Source organism: Haliotis rufescens, unplaced genomic scaffold, assembly GCF_023055435.1.
Source record: "Haliotis rufescens isolate VD_foot unplaced genomic scaffold, xgHalRufe1.0.p SCAF_23, whole genome shotgun sequence".
In the NCBI taxonomy this organism is placed as follows: Eukaryota; Metazoa; Mollusca; class Gastropoda; order Lepetellida; family Haliotidae; genus Haliotis; species Haliotis rufescens.
In genome coordinates, this window is record NW_025963924.1 from 4,306,592 (window position 1) to 4,332,180 (window position 25,589).

The window sequence follows — 25,589 nt, forward strand, 5'->3', positions numbered from 1 at the left end:
TGTATTAAGCACCCTGGGCCAATAAGGTGACCAATTCTAGACCATTTTGTAAATAATCTTTATAAGCGACCAATACTAAACCGAAAATTGACATAACATTACATATCTTCATATGCATATAACAGATCTGTTCACAGTAAACACACAGCAGGGTAGAACAGCTTGGTAACTTATCAAAAATGATTTAGTGTCATAGATGTTTGAACTAATTCTGTTCTTGATCTACCAATCAATCTGAAAACATTGAACTTGTGTTTGGTTTTAATAAGTGCCTCCCTTTGTCAATCATCTAAGCGCCTAGAGCACTTATTACAGTGAATACAGTATACCCAAGTCTTCTGTGTAACAAGTGAACCCCACTGTCCTCAAGTCATCTGAGGTTCACAAGTGAAAGAGAGTCTGGTTTGGTTGCTAAATACAACTACTTCAAGGCAAGTACTAATACTAATAGACTCACTGCTCACCACAGGTGTCTGATCCACAGTATAGGGAGCAGTCTCACATTGGTGAACACAAACTGGAGGTGAGGATCTAACAGGATCTAATGTCCCGTTTAATAATATTGCACTTAAACAGCGATGTGCTGGTTTTATAGTGCTAGCCCACTGAGATACCTTGCCACAGTTTAACATGGATACCCCAATGACACACGTCTACTGTATAATGGCCAGTCCTTGTTGTAGCCCCTTAATGCCAAGCAACATGAGCGAACACTTTAACCACTAGGCTACCCGACCTACTAGAAATCAAAACCAATTTTTCAACAACCTTCATGTTTGCTGAACAATTACAGAAACAAATCAACATACATTTATAAAGAAAATTTTATTTATCTTACAACAAAAATACATTAAGATGTGTAGTCTTAAATGAGCTTTTTGTACACGGCATAACAACCAGTCTGCCATAATTCCCGACCGACAACATAACAACTACAATGAATGAGTATGGCAGAAATCTTAAATATGTTCTTTTTCACCTCACAAACACACGTCATATACAGGATTTGTTGTCAGTCATACACAAATATGAAACACCTAATCTTGTATCCATTGTGAACAGCATCCCAAGCGTTTACAGATGAGGTTAGTAAGACCAGGGAAAGGAGTTCTCCAAATGGAATTCAATTTTTTTCACACTGCTAGACCCAAGATAAAGGCCGTCTGTCCACTGCGGCCATGTTGACACGGATGAGAAAATGATGATGGATGAAAAATGATTTTGTAAAATGTCTATGAATTCCGCTGATCAAAGCTCATCGTGTGAATCATCAGTCTGTAGGACAAAAAATACGGTAGTTAGAAATCGGTTTCCATTCTATCTCGTCCCGGTCCTTGTTTCCGTGCCGTATGTGTCAACGCATCGATGAGTTGTCGGTGTAAATTGTATAAAAACTATGATGTTACGAGTACATCAAATTCGTTTTTAGTAATTTTTGGACGAAATTTCTTTTAAAGTTAGTTTTAACATTTACCATGCGAACATGCAAATTATCAAAATTCAAATGCAACTAGAAAAACAAACCAAACGTTTCGTCACATCTAGAAGTGCTGGTAAACTTCAATGTCAAATTTGTATTTGGACAAGGAACCGACAACACACACGAACTGCCAAGAACACGGTCTTGTTGATAATGTCGCCATGACCAAACTAGGATATGGAACTATTGTCATGGCAGTGCTGTTGGGTGGACACACAGGCAGAAGCAAGGACGCTGGGAAAAATACTCACAGCACAAAAATAGGTTAGTTACCATACATGCAAACAGTTTGAGGTACTTTCAGAAGAAAGATTCAAAAGGCTTCAGAGAAAACAAATACCCTATAAATAACCTTTTTTTTTTTTTTTAGAATTCCAAAAATGTATGACAAAGCCTTTGATCGTAATTTTAATAAATGATCATTTTAGGTAATAAGTTGTGTCATACTTTTATCCCGACAATGCAATATATTGCAATCTAAGAAAATCAATACTATAGTATTTTCTGGGGGTTTAAACAACCAAAAATTGTAAAAAGTTCAATTTCAAAATAAGTTTGAAAATATTACTTGTGCATTGTTTGCTCAATTCAAACAGTTTCAGAGGAGTAATACCAATGAGTTAAAATGCTGTGTTTCCATGGTAACCTAGACTGACGTGAGATAACAGGTTATCATGCCAGGCGGAACCTACCTTTTCTTCTGTTTTTCCTTCCGTTTTGTCCTCAGCTTCATCAGCGTCAGCGTTTACTTCCTCCTCCTCTTCAGCAGCTTCAGGTTCTTCCTCAGGCTCTTCCTCAATCTGGAGGAGATCAACAATGTTATGGTGACAGGACATCATGGAAGAATGGTCATGAACGAAACTAACAAAAAATGGTCATCATACTTCAGAAAATAAAAAGGCACATATTTAGTTTTGTAAGAAATTGTGATGAAATACAGAAATCGTTTGAGTGAGTGAGTTAATATTTAACGTCACATTGACAATATTTCAGCCATATCGTGACTAATTGGATTAGTTCCATTGTGGATTAATTTGATCAAGCATCACATTTGTCATGTCTTACGAGTGAGCATAAAACTCAGCAATATTTCAGTGACATGAGGGCAGGCTTTGTGAATGTGTGAGAACAGAAAGAAAGAGTTCCATGGCTGGGGTAGACTTGACTAGACTAGATTTTGACTTGTCTCAGACTAACAGACCAGTGGCCATGTCTGACTGTGAATGGTCTACATGTCCATAACATGATGGTGTTTCTGATTGGAGAGTATCACTGAGAAACTGAAGCTAAAGAAATCCAAAACACACTCAATCTTTAACTTTTTGGTTTATTTGTTTGTCGTTTATCGCTGCACTCAGAAATATTCAAGCTATATGACGGCGGTCTGTAAATAATTGATTCTGGACCAGACAATCCAGTGATTGACATCAGGAGCACCGTTCCAAGCAATCTGGATACAATGACATGCATCAACCAAGTCAGTGAGCCTGACACCCCGATCCCATTAGTCGCCTCTTACGGCAAGCATGGGTTACTGAAGACCTATTCTCCCGGATCTTCATGGGTCAATTCTTTAACTAATGAGGTTGGTTACAAATGAAATTTCCTAAAATTGAAAATTCAGTAACACTGCAAATCTGAAAACACATGTTTATCTCCTGAACTGAAATGCTATTCGAGCCCACCAGCATCATCAACTCACCGCAGCATCGAGAGGGACGTCCAGGCTGAGTCGCAGCATACGCTCCACACGCTCGGCAAACCCAGCGGAATCTACTACAACATAACCAGATCGGATGGTTGCCGTCTCGAACATCACCACAGCCAGGTCCTTCGCAGTCTGATCATCCTTGTTGTTCTGTGGAAACAAAAATATCCAGTTGAAATCTAAACAAACCACAAGTCCTGTGAATAACTTATTTCTTTCACAAAAACATGGACAGATTATTCCTCTGCGCCCCCCACCCCACCCCAGGTTATTTTGGAATAAAAAAACACCATTGTGTGCACCCCACTTCTTCAAAACAACCCTCGTGTGCACCCCACTTCTTCAGAACCACCCTAGTGTGCACCCCACTTCTTCAAAACCACCCTAGTGTGCACCCCACTTCTTCCAAACCACCCTAGTGTGCACCCCACTTCTTCAGAACCACCCTAGTGTGCACCCCACTTCTTCAAAACCACCCTAGTGTGCACCCCACTTCTTCAGAACCACCCTAGTGTGCACCCCACTTCTTCAAAACCACCCTAGTGTGCCACCCACTTCTTCAAAATCACCCTAGTGTGCACCCCACTTCTTCAAACTGCTAGATCTGCTAGAAAGCTAGTCACTGTAAGGAGGACTTACATCTACTCGGCGCTGGAGCTCCTTGATCAGTGGATGACGGGGGTTGATTTCCAGAGTCTTCTTCTGCTTGGCATAGAAACTGAAGCAACAAGAAGCATGTTACACTTCATCTCAGTACAGTATAGCAGCTACATCACACAACAGTGAGGCATGCCTCAGACTTCACCACTTCGGTGAACACCTGACCATGGTGTGGTGCACACCAAGGATCAGACTTCACCACTTTGGTGAACACCTGACCATGGTGTGGTGCTGACCAAGGATCAGACTTCACCACTTCGGTGAACACCTGACCATGGTGTGGTGCTGACCAAGGATCAGACTTCACCACTTCGGTGAACACCTGACCATGGTGTGGTGCTGACCAAGGATCAGACTTTACCACCTCGGTGAACACCTGAGTGAGTGAGTGAGTTTGGTTTTACGCCGCTTTTAGCAGTATTCCAGCAATATCACGGCGGGGGACACCAGAAATGGGCTTCACACATTGTACCCATGTCGGGATTCGAACCCAGGTCTTCGGCGTGACGAGCGAACGCTTTAACCACTAGGCTACCCGACCGCCCCTGTGAACACCTGAGCATGATGTGGTTCTAACCTAGGATCAGACTTTACCACTTCTGTGAACACCTGAGCATGATGTGGTTCTAACCAAGGATCAGACTTTACCACTTCTGTGAACACCTGAGCATGATGTGGTTCTAACCAAGGATTAGACTTTACCAATTCGGTGAACACCTGAGCATTGGTGTAGGGCTGACCAAGGATCATAATTAGGCTGAATCTTTGATTAGAACTCGCAGAGAAAGTTCACAGGGTCATTGTCATTAACTACTGAATCCCAAATTTTCTTGTCCTTTACAAGCACTGTCTGTTTAATGCCACACTCAGCAATATTCCAGCAATATGATGGTGATCTGTAAATAATCGAGTCAGGAATGACATCATGAGCATCGATCCACGCATTTGGGATACGATGACATGCATCAACAAAGTCAGCGAGCCTGACCACCTGATCCCGTTAATCGCCTCCTATTACAAGCATGGGTTGGTGAAGACCAATTCCAACTGGGCTCTACACTACTAGTCTTTTGCTGTACTCACTCCTGAGTGGGGTCCTTGGCCTTGGCATAGGCTTGGGCTCTCATGATCCTCTCCATGTTGCCGGACCAGCCGAACTGACTGGCGATCAGCGCACAGGGCGACGTGGTCAGACGCTCAGACACTGTGGCCTTCTCAATCTGAAAGGTCAGTCAGACATGAAATATTTGAACACAGATCAGTATGGACAAAAGATACTTTCAGCTTGAGCAACTTCGGTCGAGTAAAAACAAATTACAAATCTATTCATTTAGAATCCATAATTTTTAGTAATATGTATATGAATGAGGTGAAAAGCATGGTCTTAACCTTGGTTTCTGGGGTGAAATCAGATAAAGTGTGTGAGTGAGGTTTAACACCACTTTTAACATTCCAGTTATATCACGGTGTGTCAGCTAAATATGGGAGGAAAGCACAAAGTGATGCAGGTCTCAGACGTTTACCCCTTAGGTGAAACCCACGACCACGGATATGGTGCTGACAACTAAGCAACAAAATTGGGTCAAACAAGGATACAAACTCTGCACAGCAACAGGACCACCTGTGGGCCACCCGTGACCCCCCCCTCCCCCAGTAAAATGTAGTGTGTACATGAGAACAGATCCAACAAAGCAGAATAAAATTTGTAGGAGTGTCATAATTCACCACGGTACCAAGGCTTCACTGACACAAACCTGATATGACACACAATATGCCTGGACATGTATCAATTGATGTTTCCTTCTTTATCCATTTTCAAAAAGAAACATTTACAAAGACAATGACAGGCATTCCTCCCCTAGTGTATAAGATAGCTCACCTTATCCTTGAGGGCGTCGTCCTTCATCCAGGTGAGCAGGGGCTCGTACTCCTTCTCCAGGGCTTCCTTCCTCTCCTTTGACTTCTCCGAGTCGTCCAGCTTCAGGCCGTCTTTAGCCACGTTCTGGAACTTCTTGCCCTCGAATTCAGGCAAGGACTGGATGCAGTACTCATCTACAGGCTCCGTCAGGTACAGAACCTCGAAACCACGCTTCAGCAGACGCTCCACGAAGGGGGATTTTGTTACCTGAACAGATTTCAAATTGTTTTTAAAATTTTATATTTTTTTTTACCCCACATTATATACCATCTCATATTGTTTATATGACCACAGCTTACATCGACCAACACTCAAATATGCCAAGTCACATCTCAAAGTTTCCCAAGAGACACAGTCACCATCTACTCCACATCAATTACCAAACTAGCATTGGGTATGTGAGCAATAGGTAGAATTCTTTTGGCAAGTTTACAACGTTTTTTTAAAAAAGAGCTATCACCAAAAATATTCATCAGACGAGAAAATTAACATTTTTATCCAACTTCAAAATTATTTATTTGCTTATTGTTTAACACCACACTCAACATATTCCAGCTATATGACAGCATCCTGTAAATCAAGTCTGGACCAGACAAGCCAGTGATTGATATTGTGAACAACAATCCTTGCTGTCAGGATACGTTGACACGCACTCAATAAAGTTACCGAGCCTGACCACCTGATCCATTTGGTAGCCTCTTACAACCAGCATAGGGTTCTGACCCCACAAGGTGGTCTCAATAAGGACTGACCTCATCCTTGCTGGTTCCAGCGATGAAGTAGATGGCGTCCTGCTTCTCCTTCATCCGTTCTATGTACGATGCTAGCGACGTCATTTCAGTGTCCGAGTTGGAGGTGGCGAACCTCAGCAGCTTGGCAAGGCGGGTACGGTTGGAGGTGTCTTCGATCACCCCGAGCTTGATGCTGGCAAGGCAAGGTGGAGCATTATGGATGCATCAAGTTATACCATTGTGGACACTGACAGATCATGGCATATTTGGATCAGCTTTCCTCAACACACATTTTCCACAACACACATTTTTCACAACACATGTTTTCCACAACACATTTTCCACAACACACATTTTCCACAACACACGTTTTCCACAACATACATTTTCCACATCACACATTTTCCACATCACACAATTTTTGTCAGGATTTGGTTTACAAAGTTACAAATAAATAATGTTGTGTTGTGTGCGTTCACTTTGAAGATGAAGCGCTAAACAAAAGCACCTCCATGCATCAGGGTGGAAAAATATTATTACAGGTGTTCCAACACGACCAATGACAAAATATTTGCTTGTCAACTATAAAACAAATTTAAATAATTTTACAAGTCTATCACAGATATTCCACTGATATCTGTCCTTTCACTCTGAGACAAACATCGTCAATACTTCATGCATTTCAACACGCTCCATACTCTCACCACCCATGACCACACAGGCCTTTTGTTGTGTAGTAGCTAGTTTCAACCAATGAATCAAGCCCCAGCCTGGGTGAAGTGAGAAAACTACCCAGCTCTGACCAGTGAGCATAAAGTGCCAGTCTTATGGCCATCTACTCTACACGCTGCTTCAATATCAGCATGATCAGGCAAAGGTCGACTTCACACTAAGCTCAGGCACCTTCCATGAGTTATACACAGCCTCATTTCATTGCTTGACTTTAATGAAGATATACATCACAATTACACCACAAACGCTGGTAGCTATTGTTGGCTGATGGAGGAAGGCAGTGTACACAAACCGATAAAGTATTGACAATGAACTGAATACGTTCCCCTATCCAATCACAGAATCTTGAGTGATCAAATACTGTCCCTGCTTGCTCTGGACTGCCATCTGTCCAGTGGACCGAAACCTGCACGGCTGTCGCCATGTTGTTCATGAACCAGACAGCAATTTTGTTACATGATATTGATTAGACTATGCACAGACTTGTTAGTCCAATAAAATATCTCTGAAATTCCAGCCTAGTTGGGCAAGTTAACTCCTTTGCCTGGGGAAGATGGAACCCCGTATCTACAACACGTGACTCACTTGGTACTGTACTCCTTCCAGAAGGCCTCGTAGTCGTCCTTGGTCATCTTCTTGAGCATGTCCAGGGTCTTCCTCACCAGCTTCTTCTTGATGACCTTCAGGAGCTTGTGTTGCTGCAGAGTCTCTCGGGACACGTTCAGGGGCAGGTCATCCGAGTCGACCTGGAAACACATGGTAACCATGGTAACATCCACGTCTAGTGCATGTCTAGTTCAGGAAGTTTGTGCACGTCTCAGTGCCCTACATAGTAAGGTAAGCTTTTATTTGTACCTGAAAGTTACCAACTAACACCATTTTGGACTTGATTATCAAACTCAACATTTCCAAATGCATCAGGGTTTTATGTAGACTTGCTCAGAGGCCAATATTCAGCCTCAACATTGCAGCAAATGTCAGCAAAATACCCAAATTGAAATCTAAAATTTCCCAAATCCGGGTAACTTTGTTGTGACTTATGTCACGGCTTTATTCTGTTACATAAACAGATCACTCATAAATGCATGACTTGATTATTTGACAACAGATTTAGGTTTGATGAAGTGTTAACTCCACTCACCACTCCACGGACGAAAGAAAGGTACTTGGGCATCATGTCCTCGAAGTCATCTGTGATGAACACCCGTCTCACGTACATCTGAAACCAAGATTCAGCCAGGATCAAAATACAAGCATAAGGAAGCCAGCCTGTTGGTACCCTAGTCTGTCATGGTGCCTTGTGTACCAGTGCAATTGTGTAAACTAAGATTCACCTGCATAAACTTGATTCACATTTTACCAATATCAAGTATTTGCTCCATCTCTAGTGCAACTAAAAAAATATTTTCAATTTACCGTTGAGATAACTTTTAGTCTATAGTGATGTGAGGTGAGAGGTACTAGTCTGGACTTATCCCGGATGCTTTAATGCTGGCCTACTGAGATGCCATGCCACAGTTTAACATGGATACCCCACACAGACACAGGATACAGATTCCAAGACGACCAGTCCTTGTTTTATCCCCTTTAACGCCTAGCGGCAGACAGGGAAACAACAAGTGCCAAAGTCTTTGGGTATGACGTGGTCAGGGAATCAAACCACCGACCTTCACTAGACAATGGAAGTTGTCCTGCTTCCTTCAGTAACATTAGTCTGTCTAACAGACCCTGATACAAATATATATCAAATACAGCCCATGCAAGTCTATAATGTTTGGCAAGTCTAGATCACTGCAGTATCAGAAGAGTCACTGGGCTCCTTTATATATTATTTTTATTAAGATAACTGAACAACTGTTTTTTTCTGTACGATATGTTCATTTCAGAGACTAGATGGTAGTCTAACAGTAACATGCAAAGCTTCATTTGCAGGTGCCCACCTTGATGGCTTCCAGCCTCTTGCCGTAGTTCTGGAACATGTCGTTGGGGGAGGCCTTGGGCACGTAGAGGATGGACTTGAAGGTGACCTCTCCCTCGGCGGTGAAGTGGGTCCTGGCCATGGGTTCTTCGGTGTCTTTGCTGATGGACTTGTAGAACTCGTTGTATTCCTTGTCTTCGATGTCCCCAGTTCTGCGGAACAGACAGAAACCATCTTCATGAACATAACTTCTCTCAATAGATGGTTCATCTTTACAAGTATCTACACTCAAATGTCAAGATAACAAATTAGGCCCCCTCAATAGCAAAAGGCACCACTTCAGCCCCTGGTGAATACATGTACCAAGTTTGGATGAAACATTTTCCATGGTTTTCAAGTTATGCTCCAGAAATGAAGTACGGTGGGACAGGAGAGACAGACCAGATGATGACTTTATTATTTATATATTATATGCCAGGGGGATAAACCTGGAATGCATTTGAGCATTGTGGGCCCTTTTTCACAAAGCAAGCATAGCACTGTCAAAAGTCTGTAAAAGAACATTAACCATAGCTATCTGACCACTTTGTGAAACAGAGACATTAGAGTGGGGACACCATAAACAGGTTCCACCATTGTACCCGTGTGGGGGAGCGGACCCAGGCCTCAGATTTTTGAAAGAACACTTTAACCACCAGGCTACCCAACAACCCTGTCAGGAAGAGAGAACAGTGCTAGATCCCTAAAGACTAACAGAGCTGTACATGCTATAGGCCATCACTTGACCATGTGAACACTCACTTCCTGGTCCAGATGGGCTTGACGCTGTTCATGAGCTCCCAGTCCCAGGTGGTCTTGCTGACTTTCTTGGTCTTTGGCTTGTCCTCTTCCTTCTCCTCCTCCACCTTGCCGTCCTCATCCTCGTCTTCTTTCTTCTCTGAATCAGCGTCTTCCTTCTTCTCCTCCTCGTCCACAGGCTCATCAACCTCCTCAGTCTGAAACCACATGCACTCTTGTACAAGTTACCCTTCAGACAGACTATCGTCAGTATGTCATAATAATTATGAATTATAGTCTTAATGTAGCATCTAATCTGTTGCCATGAACCCGTTCATCAATTACTTTTGTTGCTTACTTATATGCTCAGCTGTAGGAGTCAACTGATTTTATTCACTAGTCCAACATAGTAAGTGAATGAGTTGGGTTTAATGCCGCTTTGAACTGTATTCCAGTTATATCACGGCGGGCCAACTTGATGTGGGGGAAAAGCACGAAGTGATGCAAGTCTCAGACACTTACCACTTTTGTGAAATCCACAAGCATGGGTATGGTGCTGACAAATCTAGAAACAATCGGGCAAACCAGGATTTGAACCGACAATCATAGGTTACTGGCATGCCCAAGGGACATAACTGTGGCACCTTAGAGGATTGGGCTAACCTTGCCCACCTTGTGAAACATAGAAAAACCTTCCAAATTTAGCAATTTTGTATGGACCCCCTAATGTATATTGGTTGACATGATAGAATTGGTGCTAGATTTCAATAATGGGAGGTACAAAGTAATCCTCTCATGGAACTAAAAGCACATCTTTCCAAAGGACTTGCACAGGAGATTCCACTAACACTGGACATTATCATAATTCATCAAGGGGGTTCTGATGCTACAGAAATGTACCCACCTTGCTGGTCCAGAGGTGGATGTTGAAGGTGATGAACTGGCTGTACTTCCTGACAATCTCCTTCAGAGTGTACTCCTCTAGGAAGTCATGGGCCTCTTCCTTCAGGTGAAGGCTGCAACACACACACCACAGTAGAGTATACAGACTCGGACCATACACTCAATACGAGATATAATGTCATACTGAGGTGACGATACAACACATAGCGCCATAGTTAATGACGATATGACACATAGCGCCATGGTCAGTGATGATTTGACACATAGCACTAAAGTGAGTGATGATACGACAGACAGCACTAAAGTGAGTGATGATACGACACATAGCGCCATAGTGAGGTGACAATTTGATATGTATCACCATATTAAGTTCACAATGCAGCATATATATCACCATAGTGAGATCACGATATGATATGCACCACTACAGTAAGTTCACAATGCAATTTTCATCACCATAGTGAGGTCAAAATGCGGTACGTATTACCATAGTGAGGATACGTATCATGATTCAGAAGACACAAATTGATGATAAATATTTAATGAAAAAAATACATTGTTGTTTTTTTGTTTTATTTTTACAGAAACATGTAATAACATTGTAATAACTACCAGTATCTAACATAGCTTTGTATTGACAGGCACTGATATGACAATAGTTGCGTAGCGTATCACATTGATGTATCAGTGAAACGTCCCAGGCAATGATATAAATATACGTAAAGGAAGGATACAAAGGAAGGAAAGCATAGCATACCATTTCGAACTCACACTGACACGGAACAGAAGCTAGGTTTCTATTGGCCATATTCATTTCTGCTTGATCAACGAATCAAATCACAATCATGCTTCCCTGAGGCCTACTTACATTTATAAATGCGTTTTTGTCATGAAATAACAAATGTTCCGAATTCAAGAACACATTCTTTTAGTTTGATTTTTTTTAAAATTTAGACTCTTAATTAAAACATATAACTCAGTTTCTTTATGAACAAAACAATCGGCATAAACTGATTGCCAAACATCAGGATATTTGCTTCCCACACTGACATTTCATGTACAGGTGAGCTGGAAGCGGAACCAGATGAGATCAAAGGGCAGTCCCCAGCGGCCGAGACGGAAATGTCAGCTACATAAAGTCTCCCCATATATACACCAGCAGCCTCTAATAGACTCACTGCTCACCACAGGTGTCTGATCCACAGTATAGGGAGCAGTCTCACATTGGTGAACACAAACTGGAGGTGAGGATCTAACAGGATCTAATGTCCCGTTTAATAATATTGCACTTATACAGCGATGTGCATGCAGTTTCAGGTACTGGTCCAGACTAATGCTGGTTTTACAGTGCTAGCCCACAGTTTAACACGGATACCCCACTAACACACATGTCTACTGCATAATGGCCTGTCCTTGTTTTAACCCCTTAATGCCAAGCACCAGCCAGGTAACATAAGCACAATCATTTGACATCTTTTGGACCTTCTCTAGACCACAGAGGTGGTTAAATTCAGTTGGATGAGAAAAGGAGGATGTGTGAGTTGGGCTTCAAGATGCTTTCAACGGTATCTTGGTTATTACAGTGTATGAGCTTAATGTGACAGAGTTAGGTAAGTAATAAACAACAAGCACGGTGAGTGAGTGAGTGAGTGAGTGAGTGAGTGAGTGAGTGAGTGAGTGAGTGAGTGAGTGAGTGAGTGAGTGAGTGAGTGAGTGAGTGAGTGAGTGAGTGAGTGAGTTGCAGAGTACCAACTTAAAGTCAAACCAGTGACTGATAGCAAGAGCAATGACCCAAGCTGTGGGGTCACAATGACACAATCAGACAGGTCACAAGCATGGGACACTGGGGACTGATACTCCTGAAGAATCCCGATGGAATGGAATAAAGTAACTAAAAATCTAGAAGAAAGGAAAGAAGACACTAAATGAATTCATTTAAATACATGATGTGGGAAACAAGGCAGGTGGAGACGAATCCCGCACTTGTTCAGCAAACATGCTTTCGTTCTGTCATGGAGTCTCACCTGACGGTTGTTCCTCTGCCGAGGGTATTTCCACGAGGATCCTTGGCCACGCTGAATTCCTGGGCATCAGACTCCCAGATGTACTGCTCATCATCGTTGTTCTTGGACGTCACCACCACGCGGTCCGCCACTGGGGAACAAAGGGCAAGGTCAGCAACAACGAATGTACGCCAGATGACAGACTCGAGCACATGTGCTTATGTCCAGATTATACAACTTACACGATGGTGTTTTAAGGCTTACTGTGATATGACAACATAAACATTGTGAGATGCAAGTAGTATGTCAAAGGAACAGGTGGTGAGATGGAGGCAGCTCCAGCATGGAAACAGTTAGTGTCTTGTGAGTCATAGATCACTTTACCAAGATGAACAGGGTCGTGTTTGGGTTGTTAGTCCAGATGGTGATACAGAGTGGGTAGGGTCTGGTGGATGTGTGTGGGTGGATGTGTGTGGGTGGATGTGTGTGGGTGGATGTGGTGGGTATTTGGGTGGTGTTTTACAGGCTTACTGTTGGTAGGTGGTTTTAAGCAATGCTCCAGCAATATCATGGCAGGGAGACACCAGAAATGGGCTTCACACATTGTACCCATGTCGAGAATCGAGAATCGACATGGGTCTTCGGGATGACGAGCAAACGCTTTAACCACTGGGCTACCCAACCGCCCCTGGGGGTGGGTGGGGGGTTGGTGGGCGGGGGAAGTGTGGGGGTAGTGGGGTGTATGGGATGGAGGGGTCAATGTTTGTGTGCATTTGTGTGGATGGAGGTGGGTGTATGTAGGGGTATGGGGTGTGTATGGGTAGGAAGGGATTACAGGGGTGGCGGTGGATGTGTGGGTGGATGTGTGTTTGTTTGTATGGGTGGATGTGTGTCTGTTTGTATGGGTGGATGTGCGTTTGTTTGTGTGTTTGTTTGTATGTTTGTCTGTGTGTTTGTGTGTTTGTCTGTGTGGGTGGAATTGTGTTTGTGTGGGTCGGTGTGTGTTTGTGGGGGTGGATGTGTGTTTGTGGGGGTGGATGTGTGTTTGTGGGGGTGGATGTGTGTTTGTGGGGGTGGATGTGTAGTGGGTGCATGTGGGGGTGTATGGGTGGGGGTGTATGGGTAGGGGTGTATGAGAAGGAATTGGTTATAGGGGTGGATGTGTATTTGTGGAGGGATGTGACATACCACATGGGAAGTGGGAGTTCGGAGATGTGTTCCTCATACCCCCAAACTCCCTTGTGACTGTTTTCACTGTAGCCATTTAATGGATTGTGACAACACAATGAGGCACAATGTAAGTAGTGCATAAAACAGGTCTGCCTACCAAGGAAAGAAGAGTAGAACCCGACACCGAACTGTCCAATCAGATCACTGCTCTCAGATTGCGACTTGTCTCCCAGTTTGGCCAAGAAGTCACTAGTTCCTGATTTAGCAATGGTTCCGAGATTCTTGACCAGATCATCTTTGGTCATTCCAACACCAGTATCTGTTATATGGAGAACATGGTTGTCCTTGTCCGCCTACAAAAACAAATTTCCTGCATAAATCTCAGAATCAAGATCTCAAAACAGTATTTTGATATATTAAATGATGATTTGTTTTATTGACATTATTCATGCTTGCAGGCAGGCTAGGTTCTATCACTTGGGTGTTCGTTTGGCCACAACAACTGGTGATATGTGGTTCATATGGGGAACTGATATGGTGATATCCTGGAATATGTTTTATTAAACAATCACCCCTTTCAGCTCTGGAATTTAAGAGATTTGAGTTTGTTTGTTGTTTAACGCCACACTCAGTAATGTACGTTCCAGATTTACGATAATGGTCTGTAAATAATCGAGTCTGGATCAGTCAATCCAATGATTGACATGAGCATTGGGATATGCTGACATGCATTAACCAAGTCAGCGAGCCTGACCACCCGATCCCATATGATTTGCATGGGTTTCACTTATTACACTTATTCGGCACGGATCTTCACGGGTTTGAATTATGACACCAAAAGGTTGACGCTGCTTTTAGCAATATTCCAGCAATATGACATCAAACCTGGGCCTTGGTGCGACACCAAACACTTTCCAAGGCTACCATACAGGCCCTCATATCAAGTTTTTATCAAGTCTCTAAGATTCATGTCCATCAGTACCATGGATCTTTACCATCATTTCCCAATAGAAGTCCTTAATACGTTTTCCGTGTTACATATATTTTCCTCCTTAGCAATTGCAGCAGTCAGATTATTGTGAATCCCATAATTCAACATTGAAGCACTACAACTGCTTCATGGAATGAAGCCCTGCATTGTAATCCCTGCACAGTGCTTTATTTATAATGTTCACTTCAAGAAACGGAGAATTCTAAATACTAGGCGTTTGTTTGAGACCACCCAATACCCAGTATAGGCTTTACTAAGGCCAAGCAAAGGGCAGGTAACTCCACTGCCATCCCCTTGTGGTGCCTTATTTACAGGACCCATGAAGATCAAGGGTAGAATAGGTCTTCAGCAACCCATGCTTGTCGCAAGAGGCGACTATGTTAACGGGATTGGGTGGTCAGGCTCGCTGACTTCGTTGATGCATGTCATCGTAGCCCAATTGCGTTGATTGTTAAACAAGAAACAAACACCCAACCTTATTAACAGTGTTCACTTCCAGACAGAAAGAGGTATCTATAAGTGGGTCGGCCACCGAGAAGCATGTGTGTGACCACCCAATACCCAATTTAGCTGTTAAGTCCAGTGTCATCCCTTCATGGTGTCTTATGTACAATGTTTATTTCCAGACAGTAAGAGGGATCTAGGCCCCAGTCGGCCATCGAGAAGCATGTATGAGTTGAACTTATTATGTCATGTGCATCCAATCTTACAGCTGGAATCAGCCGGGGAATTCATGATTCACTGCAGCCTCAGTGCATCTCAGTATGTTAAGCACCAGTCCTATGCACCAGGTCATACAGCATGTGTATTACATACAGATCATTCACGACCTTTTACACTGATGAGCAAGGAGCAGTTACCTAATGTGTAAGAGTGACAGATATGGCCAACAGTATTACAGGATGAGATCATCAATGTAACTTTTGTTTGTTTGATGTTTAAAGCCGCACTCATCAATATTCCAGCCGTCTGCACATAATCGAGTCTGGGCTAGACAATTCAGTGACTGACATGAGCATCAGTCTACCCAATTTGGATACGATGACATGCATCAACCATGAGTCTGACCACCCGATCCTGTTAGTCGCCTCTTACGACAAGCTTGGGTTGCTGAAGACCAATTCTAATCCAGATCTTTAAGGGTTAAGGTAACCCTTCTTCCTGAGACAGTGGAGGCAACAAATCACATCCACTACAACACTGAAGGAGTTGGTTGCATTACTGCCCAAACAGCTTGGCAGTTACATCATTGCTACCAGCTTAGTAATGTGAAGAAAGTGATACAGGTCATAGATGTTACCATGGTTATGGTGCTGACAAACCAAAGATTATAAGGGTGAATCTTGGATTCGAACCAAAGATCAGCAGATCCTGGCACACTAAGGGAGTGTATTCAGTAGAGCGAATTAGGATATCTTTGATGACCTGTGGCCGTGCATATCGACCTGACCTCTTTAGCATGGGATACTGGGGACCTGGGTCCCGTTCCACAAAGCAATCTTAGCGCTACGACTATCGTAAGCCAGTGTTAAAGTATGGGAGTTACGATCGCCTTAGCGCTAAGATCACTTTGTGGAACGGGGCCCTGCACTTCCCCAGAAGCCAGACATGGCCATGGACAGAGGAGCAGGTTTATGAATACAAAGGACAGGAAATGATTACATCAAACAAAGAAGCAACTTAAAACAGGCACCAAAATAAACCTATTATCTCCAAACAGAACTCCCCACAGTGTGGATAACCCTCAGTTTCGAAACCTTGTACAGAATCAGGCTGTATCATTGCCACAGCAAGCAGGAAAATAATTAATTTTCATACCACCATCCTTCTAATCTATGAACCATGTGGTACGGTTCTATCAACAGACAAATTTTTGAAACAGTTCCAACTGACAGAACCAAACGGCCATTCCGCAAACAGACTTGCTTTCTCAATTCTGTGCATAATATCAACCAACAGAACCTTTATCTTGTGTAAAATAAGTACCCACCTACATTCATTCATAGCAGGAAATATTTACACAGAAACCTTTATTACAGGAATCTGGCAACAAACATGATAAACAATCTGCAGTAAAGGACATCTGGATGTTCATTATGGGCGATGTAGTGTCAGTTTAAGCAGAAAATCCATTCAGCAATATAATGTATATTCCAACATTGTTTAAGTATTTTTCTGATCGCTCCATGCATAGCCAGCAGAGTGTGCCATATGTACAAAGTTAATTATAGCCAGCTGTGAGGGAGATAGCATTTTCAAACTGGGTTCCTGTCTGCTGCATAGGGATACATTTACAAGGTGATGAGGGAGCAACTGTTTCTGATGCTATCTCCAGTTTAGTTTATTACCTGGCCAGACGGTGGGTACCGACCCCATAGCATGGTCACTACTCTGTTTTCTTTACTATAAAAGCTCAGTCAATAGTTATTTGCAATAATATATATATAATAATATATATATATATATATATCTCCCAAATATGAATTAATTGTTTTCAAAGTATCGATTTTGTTTTCAATATTTTTCAATGAGAGACTATTTTTATGGGCTGATAATTCTATACTAAAGACATACACAGTTCATCATGCTTGTGTAACATTCAACCCTCTACTGGTCTACACAAGGAATCCAACCACGGTGTCTGGCATGGACAGCCACTGATTGAACCACTTACCCACCCCACGGATCCCCTCCCTCCCGCCCTTGTGAGAACTGGCAGGATTAAATTCAAACACTGTTTATCAACATGCCTACATGTAGGTGTAGGTTTCGGAGAACATTTATCTGCATCTGAACCTCAAAAATATAATTATACATATATGCACTTCAACCAGACACAGCTGTAAATACAAACTGTAATACATCTACACCAGAGTAACAACAACTAGAGAACAGATGGCACAAGTGGCTCCCCCTAGTGACAGAATGACCGTGAAAAGGTCAGACAACTCTGTGCAGCACCTGGAAGTCAGCCTGTATCCGTAGCAAGGCATCTCTCAACACAGGTAAGAGTACACCCAAGACCTTGGAACCCCCCTTAGCAAATGGCACAGGTGCTTTTCCTCAAAGGCAGAATGTATTAAGTGCTCTCATGGTAATAGGGACAAAATGTTGCTTCATCTGAACACCCGGGCTTGTCATGGAAAGCAAGATGTGATTAACTAATAACAAATCTAAATCTGTATTCTAATTATGCCAATATGACATAAGTCATGATAAGGCCATTTCAGAGATAGGAGCAACCTTGTCTTCCATAAATCATGTCATGATAACAGATGCCAATAATGTTTCATTAACCATATCATGGGCAGTTTGTGGAGTGTGGCATCAATCAACGTACTCAGTAGCAAGTCAAAGTGACATTAATCTTCGAGGCTGATAGGTCTGCTCTAAAACAAATCATTTCAGAATCTACATCGCACCAAAGGAATAAGAAATAGCTGCTTTGCAAAATAGTCTACAAAATTCCTGCATTATACCCAAAGGTTTACAGTTTCATCGCCTGAAGCATTCACCTTCCCAAACAGTGAATATCAAGGATGAGGTGAAGTGAAATAGGGTTTAACGTCACATCCAAGATCATTGCACTTACATAACGATGTGCATGAACGTGTCTGTGTGTGTGTCTGTTTGTACTAGTCTGGGCTAATGCCGATTTTATAGTGATAGCCCACTGAGATACCACGCCGCAGTGTAACATGAATACCCTACTCAGACACAGTATACTGACTCCGAGCCGATCAGTCCTTGTTTTAACCCCTTAATGCCGAGCTCCAGGCAGGGTAACAACAAGTACCATCTTTTAACATTGTGTATGACGTGGCGAGGGATCGAGAGATATCTAGTATGCCTGAGGGCAGAAACTCTTCAAAATGAATTACGGCACTTTAGACATGGCCACTGACCTTGCTGCTTCATTTAGAAAGGCATAAAATATCTATACGTTTGAAGTATTCAGATAACTGTTGAATTGAAATGGTTTGTAATGCATATTACATGATATTACAAGAGCTGCTATGTTCATGATGTTACCCTATGTCTATGCCAAACCCACAGTGGAACATAAACTTTGCCTCTATATTTTGTCTCCATTTCAAAAGAATCCTAAATAGCAACATGATCCCTGCACACACAATTAGCCGAGCTGACAGTACAGTCTATTACACCTACAGCAAGTACAGGCGGTGGTATTCTGGGTTGGAAAACACAGTGCATTTCTGAGGCTGCATGGAGTCTTTCTGTCGCTATGCAAAAACACCTAGAGACCAAAATTAAAGTTGTAGATAAGCTTTACTTAATTATTATACCACAATCGAATACTTATGTCTCTTGATTTCCAGAGCTGGAAGGGCAATGAAAATGAAACAGGGTGATTGTTTAATAAAATATGTATTCCAGGATATTACCATATCAGTTCCCAATATGAACCACACATAACCAGTTGTTGTGGCCAAACAAACACCCAAGCGATAGAACCTAGCCGGCCTGCAAGCATGAATAATGTGAAACACTAGAAGCTAGAATATCTTAAGGCCCATTTGGTACCATTAACCCCTTGTCCCAGACACCAGGGCTCCCAGCACTGTAATACAGCAGGAGTGTTTCCGTAACTTGATAACACAACAGTGAGGTGTCCTCTAGCAATGCTTAATACAAACATGCTTGCCCAATCTCAAATGAAAGAGTACCTCATAATGACCAGAGTTTAGAGTATAAGAAAACTTCTAACAAGGCGGGTGAGTGAATGTTGTTTTATGCCAGTGAGAAATATGACAGACATGTCATGGCCCCCCTCACCTGAAGCATCTGCCCCCCTCACCTGAAGCATCTGCCCCCCTCTCACCTGAAGCATCTGCCCCCCTGCCCCCCTCAAAAGCCTCCTCAGCCGAATTTATAATATTTGACCATGGTACACCATGGTATATTTGATCATTGTATTCCACAGTCAAATTTACCACGCTAATTCGTGGTAAGGGGGATCTGGGTTCCGTGAAATGTGCTGCTATGGTATTTGAATGTGGGTACCCCCAACTCTCTTCACAAAGACTGACTTTTATGCATAATTTCAACAATATTTATAGTAGAAAAATCTTAATTTTGACAGTCTGCTTATCCATTATTCTGGGGAGTGCTGTAAAACAAGTCCTTTCCCCAAGAGCAGATTCCCACTATGCAGAATCCTGCCAAACCCAAATCAACACTGCGACAGTCCTGGCCTGGCACACATCCACAGGAACATTCAGCAGATCGCATGTTTACATCCCTCTCACAACATGCACCCTCCAATGTGACTAGCAGCGCCACCTAACAGCACGATGGCTGGCACAAGGCTATTCATCCCTCAAACACATGCCTGGCAATGCCAAACATCAAACAGTTATCTTAAAAGGAATATTTTCAGCTGATAACAAAAATCTTCAATTTTGACATACACATTACCAGAAAACAGCCAGGGGAACTAAAGTGTCTTAGAATAAAAGGGAGTTCATCGAAAGTATGGACCTGCATCTGCAGACCTGCTTATACCCTTGACTGACGGCAGTAGTGTCAGTTTCTCGACGTGCCAGTTAGGCTGTCGAGCCGATATTCTTATCCTGTTGCCAGATGCTTCAAACTAATTTGGTTTTAATGAGATACATGAAAAATTTAGTTTATTTTTAACTAAAATAACAACCTGCTTCACCTATCTTGTGTAGTGTGAAATCTCTTACTGTGGGCAAGCATAAAAAAACTGTTTTACATTCACTGTATGTTTTAGATTCACACTTGAACATTCAAATATTTTTTAAAGTATGTTGTTGAGATATCTCAGCTGTCCACTGAAGCGATGCCAAAAAACAAAGCGCTAGTCATGCCTGTGGTATCAAAGTGTTTCCACAAAGACTCAAAATGGTGTCCTTCAAGATGTTTCTTGTCTGATACATACCTTTATCTTTATAGACAGTTCATCAGTAGCCGCGAGTGCGCTGGTGTCTGTGAGTGCAAGGAACCGAATCTTGTCTAGCGCATCAGAGGCGTTGGAGATCAGTTCCCTCAAGAAAATCTGAAAACAAAGGCAGTGTGTCAAGAAAGCATAAAGTGTGTAATGTAGCCACACTGACTAATAATCACCTTCATAGAATGAAATACTTGCAGTCAGCATGGTTGGAACAGGAAAGAAATCAAATTCATTTTGGGGTCATGTTTTTTAGCAAAACGAATTTACTTTTTTCTGACCCTTTTTCTCCAAAAGAATGGAATACATAAACAAAAATGTTAAAATTCATAGATTAATAAAAATCAATAGATTGCTGTTTGTATAGTTCCCTCTCCTTACAATGTAATGATGTCCACATATCTTATATGTCATTGATGACTTGAAACCAAACACATTTAGACTCCATACATAAACACCTTAGATTTGCAAAAAAATTAAATCCTAATCAAATGAAAAACACACGCCATAAAAATGCAACAAATACAATTGTTACCATGGTTACTGTCAAGTATGTGTAATAATCACTGAGAAACAATTATAGTATCATGTTTTACTGGCTTGCTTAATGGCATGAGCAAAATGTTAACTGAATTAGGCATAATTTCAACAAGCATGTGGCAAAAAACCTGCAACAATATTAAACAACAAAGATGGTACTGATTAAGTGCGAAGTGTTTATCAAAGTTTACGTGATCAACTCCTGTGTTTATCTGAATAAGAAGCACCCTCTAACTCCATGTACACAACACTGTACATTAACCCAACAGGTGCTCTAGTCTGTTTATCAACGTCCCTCAGGAATGTGTACATGGATAAGACAAAACTTACTTTGCAAAACAAACTGTTTCATAAGATAAAAATTGGCAAAATGGTTTGGGTGAGTGTTCAGTGGAAGCAGAAGCTTGTCTATGTTGTACATCAACATGAGTGGAATCAATTTAACCATTTCCTGAATCCTACGTTTGAATGATGAAAACCTTAGTCAGCACTTTAGGAAAAATGCATTATAATGCATTAGACATGTTAGACACATGTTGTAATATAAGCTTAAGATTATTTCTACAATACATAATTTGGCAGTTACTATGGTTCTGCTATACCATTGTTTACTTGCGAAAAAATCCTGCAAAGTATCGAATGTAATGTTTGCATATACTGTCCTTGACTCTTGCTTATAATACAAATTCCCTACAAAATGTGTGGCATTCCAAACAGAAGCCAGTCGGCAGAGAAACAGGCATGGAAGTCCACATTCTGATATCTGTTTATGCTTGATCTTGTCTGAAGAATTGAAGCAAATTATAGCCAGTCAAAACAGTAGGATTCAGTAATTACTGGTTCCACTGGCGGAATGTGTGCGGCAACAGACGTCATTACCCAATCTGTCAGAAGTAAAACGAAGCATCTGGAAGCAGCATTTGCTCTCGACTGAGGCAATCGAACAATTGACCTCAATGACAAATACTGGGTGAAGATTGTAACCCTGTCTGAGGACAAGATGGATTTTTTTCTGACATTTATGATTTTTTGACAATCATCTCACAGGGCTGTCCGTCATAAGTCAAGTAATGCTTGGCGGCAAATTTATCTGATTGTCGAGAAAATCATTTCCTGGGACATTTGTAGAGGCATATCAGACAGAGAGAATTGCTACGCGGGTGTGCTCTTCTTTCATGGTTAATTAGAGGTAACTGGAAGTAATTAATGCAAGCAGACGTCAATTTGTTTCTGCGATTGTTTGGACAGATATGTGTTCAGCGATCATGGATAGTCATGAATCTTCTAAAACTTAGATCACAGGTAATTACTGGAAGTTTTCTGGGACTTCATATTGTTTTTAAATAAATAGTGTTGAGTTTTACAACCATGGTTAGAAGTATTTTGTTATCTTACAACAGATGCCTGGAGTGACATGGGCTTTCAACATTGATAGCAGTGTTTCATGGCGTCTCAAGCTGATGTGGAAAGTGATGCAGAGGGAGAGAAGTGAGTTTTAGTTTTATTCTTCATTTTAAACCACATTGGCAAAAACCGACTGCAGATGTTAAGACATCTGCATGTTTACTGGAACCAAAATCAAACCCAATGACTAGTTGTTCCCTACAGCTGAGGGACACAGAAGGTGTGGCCCCCTGGCCACTGGCCATCCATATCAAGTTAATTTAATGAAGACAAAGCAATAGCTGAGAGATAGCTTTGTTTTACACAGAGATGGGCTGCACACACACCCATGTGGGGAATCAAACCCGACCCTTCACCGTGATGGGCAAACGGTTTAACCACCAGGCTACCTACAACCTGACAAGCCAATAACTGGCACTAATCAGTGATTCTTGCTGTCAGTATGACACCGAATCATGGTCAGTTGCCGATCCAAGAGTGTTTTAATCAGTAGCCATTTCGGGCACCCAATCCCCATGTCTACAGCAGAATCTCCTGAGGACTGACCTGAGTTTGAGGGATGCACTATGTAGGATCATCTTGAAATTAACACATTTCATTATTCCTGATACCCAAATCTGTGTCAAAGATTCATTGTTTGATTGTAATTGTTTAACACCGCACTCAGCAGTATTTCAGCTATATGACAGCAGTCTGTAAATATTTAGTCTGGACCAGACAATCCAGTGATTGACATGATGAGCATCTATATACATCTTTGGGATATGATGACATGCATCAACCAAGTCACCGAGCTTGACCACTCGATCCAGTTTGTCGCCTCTTACGACAAGCATGGATTGCTGAAGACCTATTCTAACCCAGATCTTCACAGTTCCTGTCTAATAGAGAAAAACATGATCCCAAGTACAAAGATACAACTTACTTCTTTGTTTTTGTAGAGCGAGTTGATGATGAGTTTCATCATACGATCAACCTCTGCTTGGAATGCAAACTTCTCCGACTGTTCCCGGAGCTCCTTCATTTGAGCAACATTTAATCCATCAATTTTAATGGCTTCCTCCTCCCTGCAAACAAACAACAAACATGGTAAGCATGGACAGTGACGTCTTGAATTCATTATCTCATAAAACACACAACAGCTTGGCAAGGTTTTTTTGTTTTTTTTGGTTTAATGCCACCCTCGGCAATATTCCAGCTATTTGACTGTGGCCTGTCTATAAGGCTGGACCAGAGAAACCAGTGATTGATATTATGAGCAATGATCCATGCCGTATGATGACAACCAATCAACCAAGTCACTGAGTCGCCACTCGATGCATTACGTTGCCACAGGTTGCTGGGGAGCAATCCTAAGCCAACATGACACAAAGAGTTGTGTCCCCTTACTGTTCCCTACCCTGAGGCAGTTACCGCATTCGACGTAATAAGCGCCCACGGCGATATTTGCTAATATATTGGCTAGTGAACAATCCCAATTAGCACTCCTTCCTATTGATCAATGTACACAAAGCTTATTTATTCGCGTATAATACGCAGTCGTGTGTTATATGCATTCTTAATTATGGGCAATTAAATTCTGGAAAAATGTATCTGTCGCATATAAACATTTCAGTGTGTCAGCATAAACCACGAAATTTATCTTTCAACTCTCTTTTTTCCACCAAAATACTATTCTAATAAGAGCCCCCTATTTCTAATTTTGAGAGCGCCCTGGGCACTTATTACGTCGAATACGGTAAGTCTTTCACATAGAACGACACAGACGATGCTGTTGGTTTCAGAGAACTAGGCCATAACTTCAGACCAATGTTCTGAGCAAGTTATTGCCAGAGAGCTATTATATTTATTTCCACTTTGAAAGATATTTCAGAACTGTTCAGTTATGTTATGGTGTCAACTTCATGTGTGAGGAAAACCCAAAGTGTCAAGTCATAAACGCTTGCCACTTTGGTAAAACCCACAATGTTTGGTGACGTCAGAGCAAGGATCACAATGAGGACCATGTAGTCTGATTCCAGACCAATGACCTGCAGATCCTGGCATAGCTAGGGGGGGACAAATCTGCAGAGTGATTTCCAACACCCACTAATCATGCCTCATTTTGTTGGCCTACAAGCAAACATTTTTTTTAGTTTCAACTTTAGTCGTTTCATAGGATAATACAAATAAACTACCCACAGTTTGATAAACAAGACAGGGACAGGGTCAGTTCTTGCCTTCTGACAACCTGGCTCACCCCACAACAGTTGTTTCTGTGTAACCTATAGCTCTACAGACACATCAATCACTTAGTAACCAACACCGATTCTATCCACCAGTACAACTCTATACGAGAACACCCTCAACCTTACTCAGTACTAACACCCGTCTACATACTGATGAATATCAAAACTCTCCATTGCTACTACAAATAAACTTTTCAGTTAGCTAATAAACATCCCCTTAACATTTGCAGATATTTACTCTTCTGCTGCAGTTATTCTTGAGTTGGCCTGCCGCCACTATCAGTCTTGTTGGGGAGAGTCGCCTAATGCCCCTTGGTGAAAATTGAAATTATCTCCAGAACCATCAAAATGGTCATACAGCAGCGGTGGCGTGTTTATTTTGTTAACAGACCAATATAAACGCAGGTATGTCTGCTGAATGACCTTAGCGCCAGCGGACAGTCTTGTAATGTTAAGAATTGAGTACAGTGGTAACAACAGCAATGCAAGCA

At 41.9% G+C, this 25,589-nt stretch overlaps 1 protein-coding gene across 1 annotated transcript in view; it reads right to left on the reverse strand.

Moving 5' to 3' along the window:
* Nucleotides 1–25,589, reverse strand: part of LOC124116085 — a 57,111-nt gene that overhangs the window by 16,939 nt on the left and 14,583 nt on the right. Inside the window, exons 3-17 of the mRNA XM_046477299.2 lie at nucleotides 23,796–23,937; nucleotides 20,918–21,034; nucleotides 14,158–14,353; nucleotides 12,852–12,981; nucleotides 10,829–10,940; nucleotides 9,949–10,142; nucleotides 9,170–9,359; nucleotides 8,371–8,448; nucleotides 7,815–7,975; nucleotides 6,519–6,690; nucleotides 5,728–5,973; nucleotides 4,932–5,068; nucleotides 3,828–3,906; nucleotides 3,183–3,338; nucleotides 2,173–2,280 (exon numbers count right to left, since the gene is read on the reverse strand). Of these exons, the coding sequence (XP_046333255.2) occupies nucleotides 2,173–2,280; nucleotides 3,183–3,338; nucleotides 3,828–3,906; nucleotides 4,932–5,068; nucleotides 5,728–5,973; nucleotides 6,519–6,690; nucleotides 7,815–7,975; nucleotides 8,371–8,448; nucleotides 9,170–9,359; nucleotides 9,949–10,142; nucleotides 10,829–10,940; nucleotides 12,852–12,981; nucleotides 14,158–14,353; nucleotides 20,918–21,034; nucleotides 23,796–23,937 (2,218 nt within the window). The remainder of the gene's footprint in view (nucleotides 1–2,172; nucleotides 2,281–3,182; nucleotides 3,339–3,827; nucleotides 3,907–4,931; nucleotides 5,069–5,727; nucleotides 5,974–6,518; nucleotides 6,691–7,814; nucleotides 7,976–8,370; nucleotides 8,449–9,169; nucleotides 9,360–9,948; nucleotides 10,143–10,828; nucleotides 10,941–12,851; nucleotides 12,982–14,157; nucleotides 14,354–20,917; nucleotides 21,035–23,795; nucleotides 23,938–25,589) is intronic.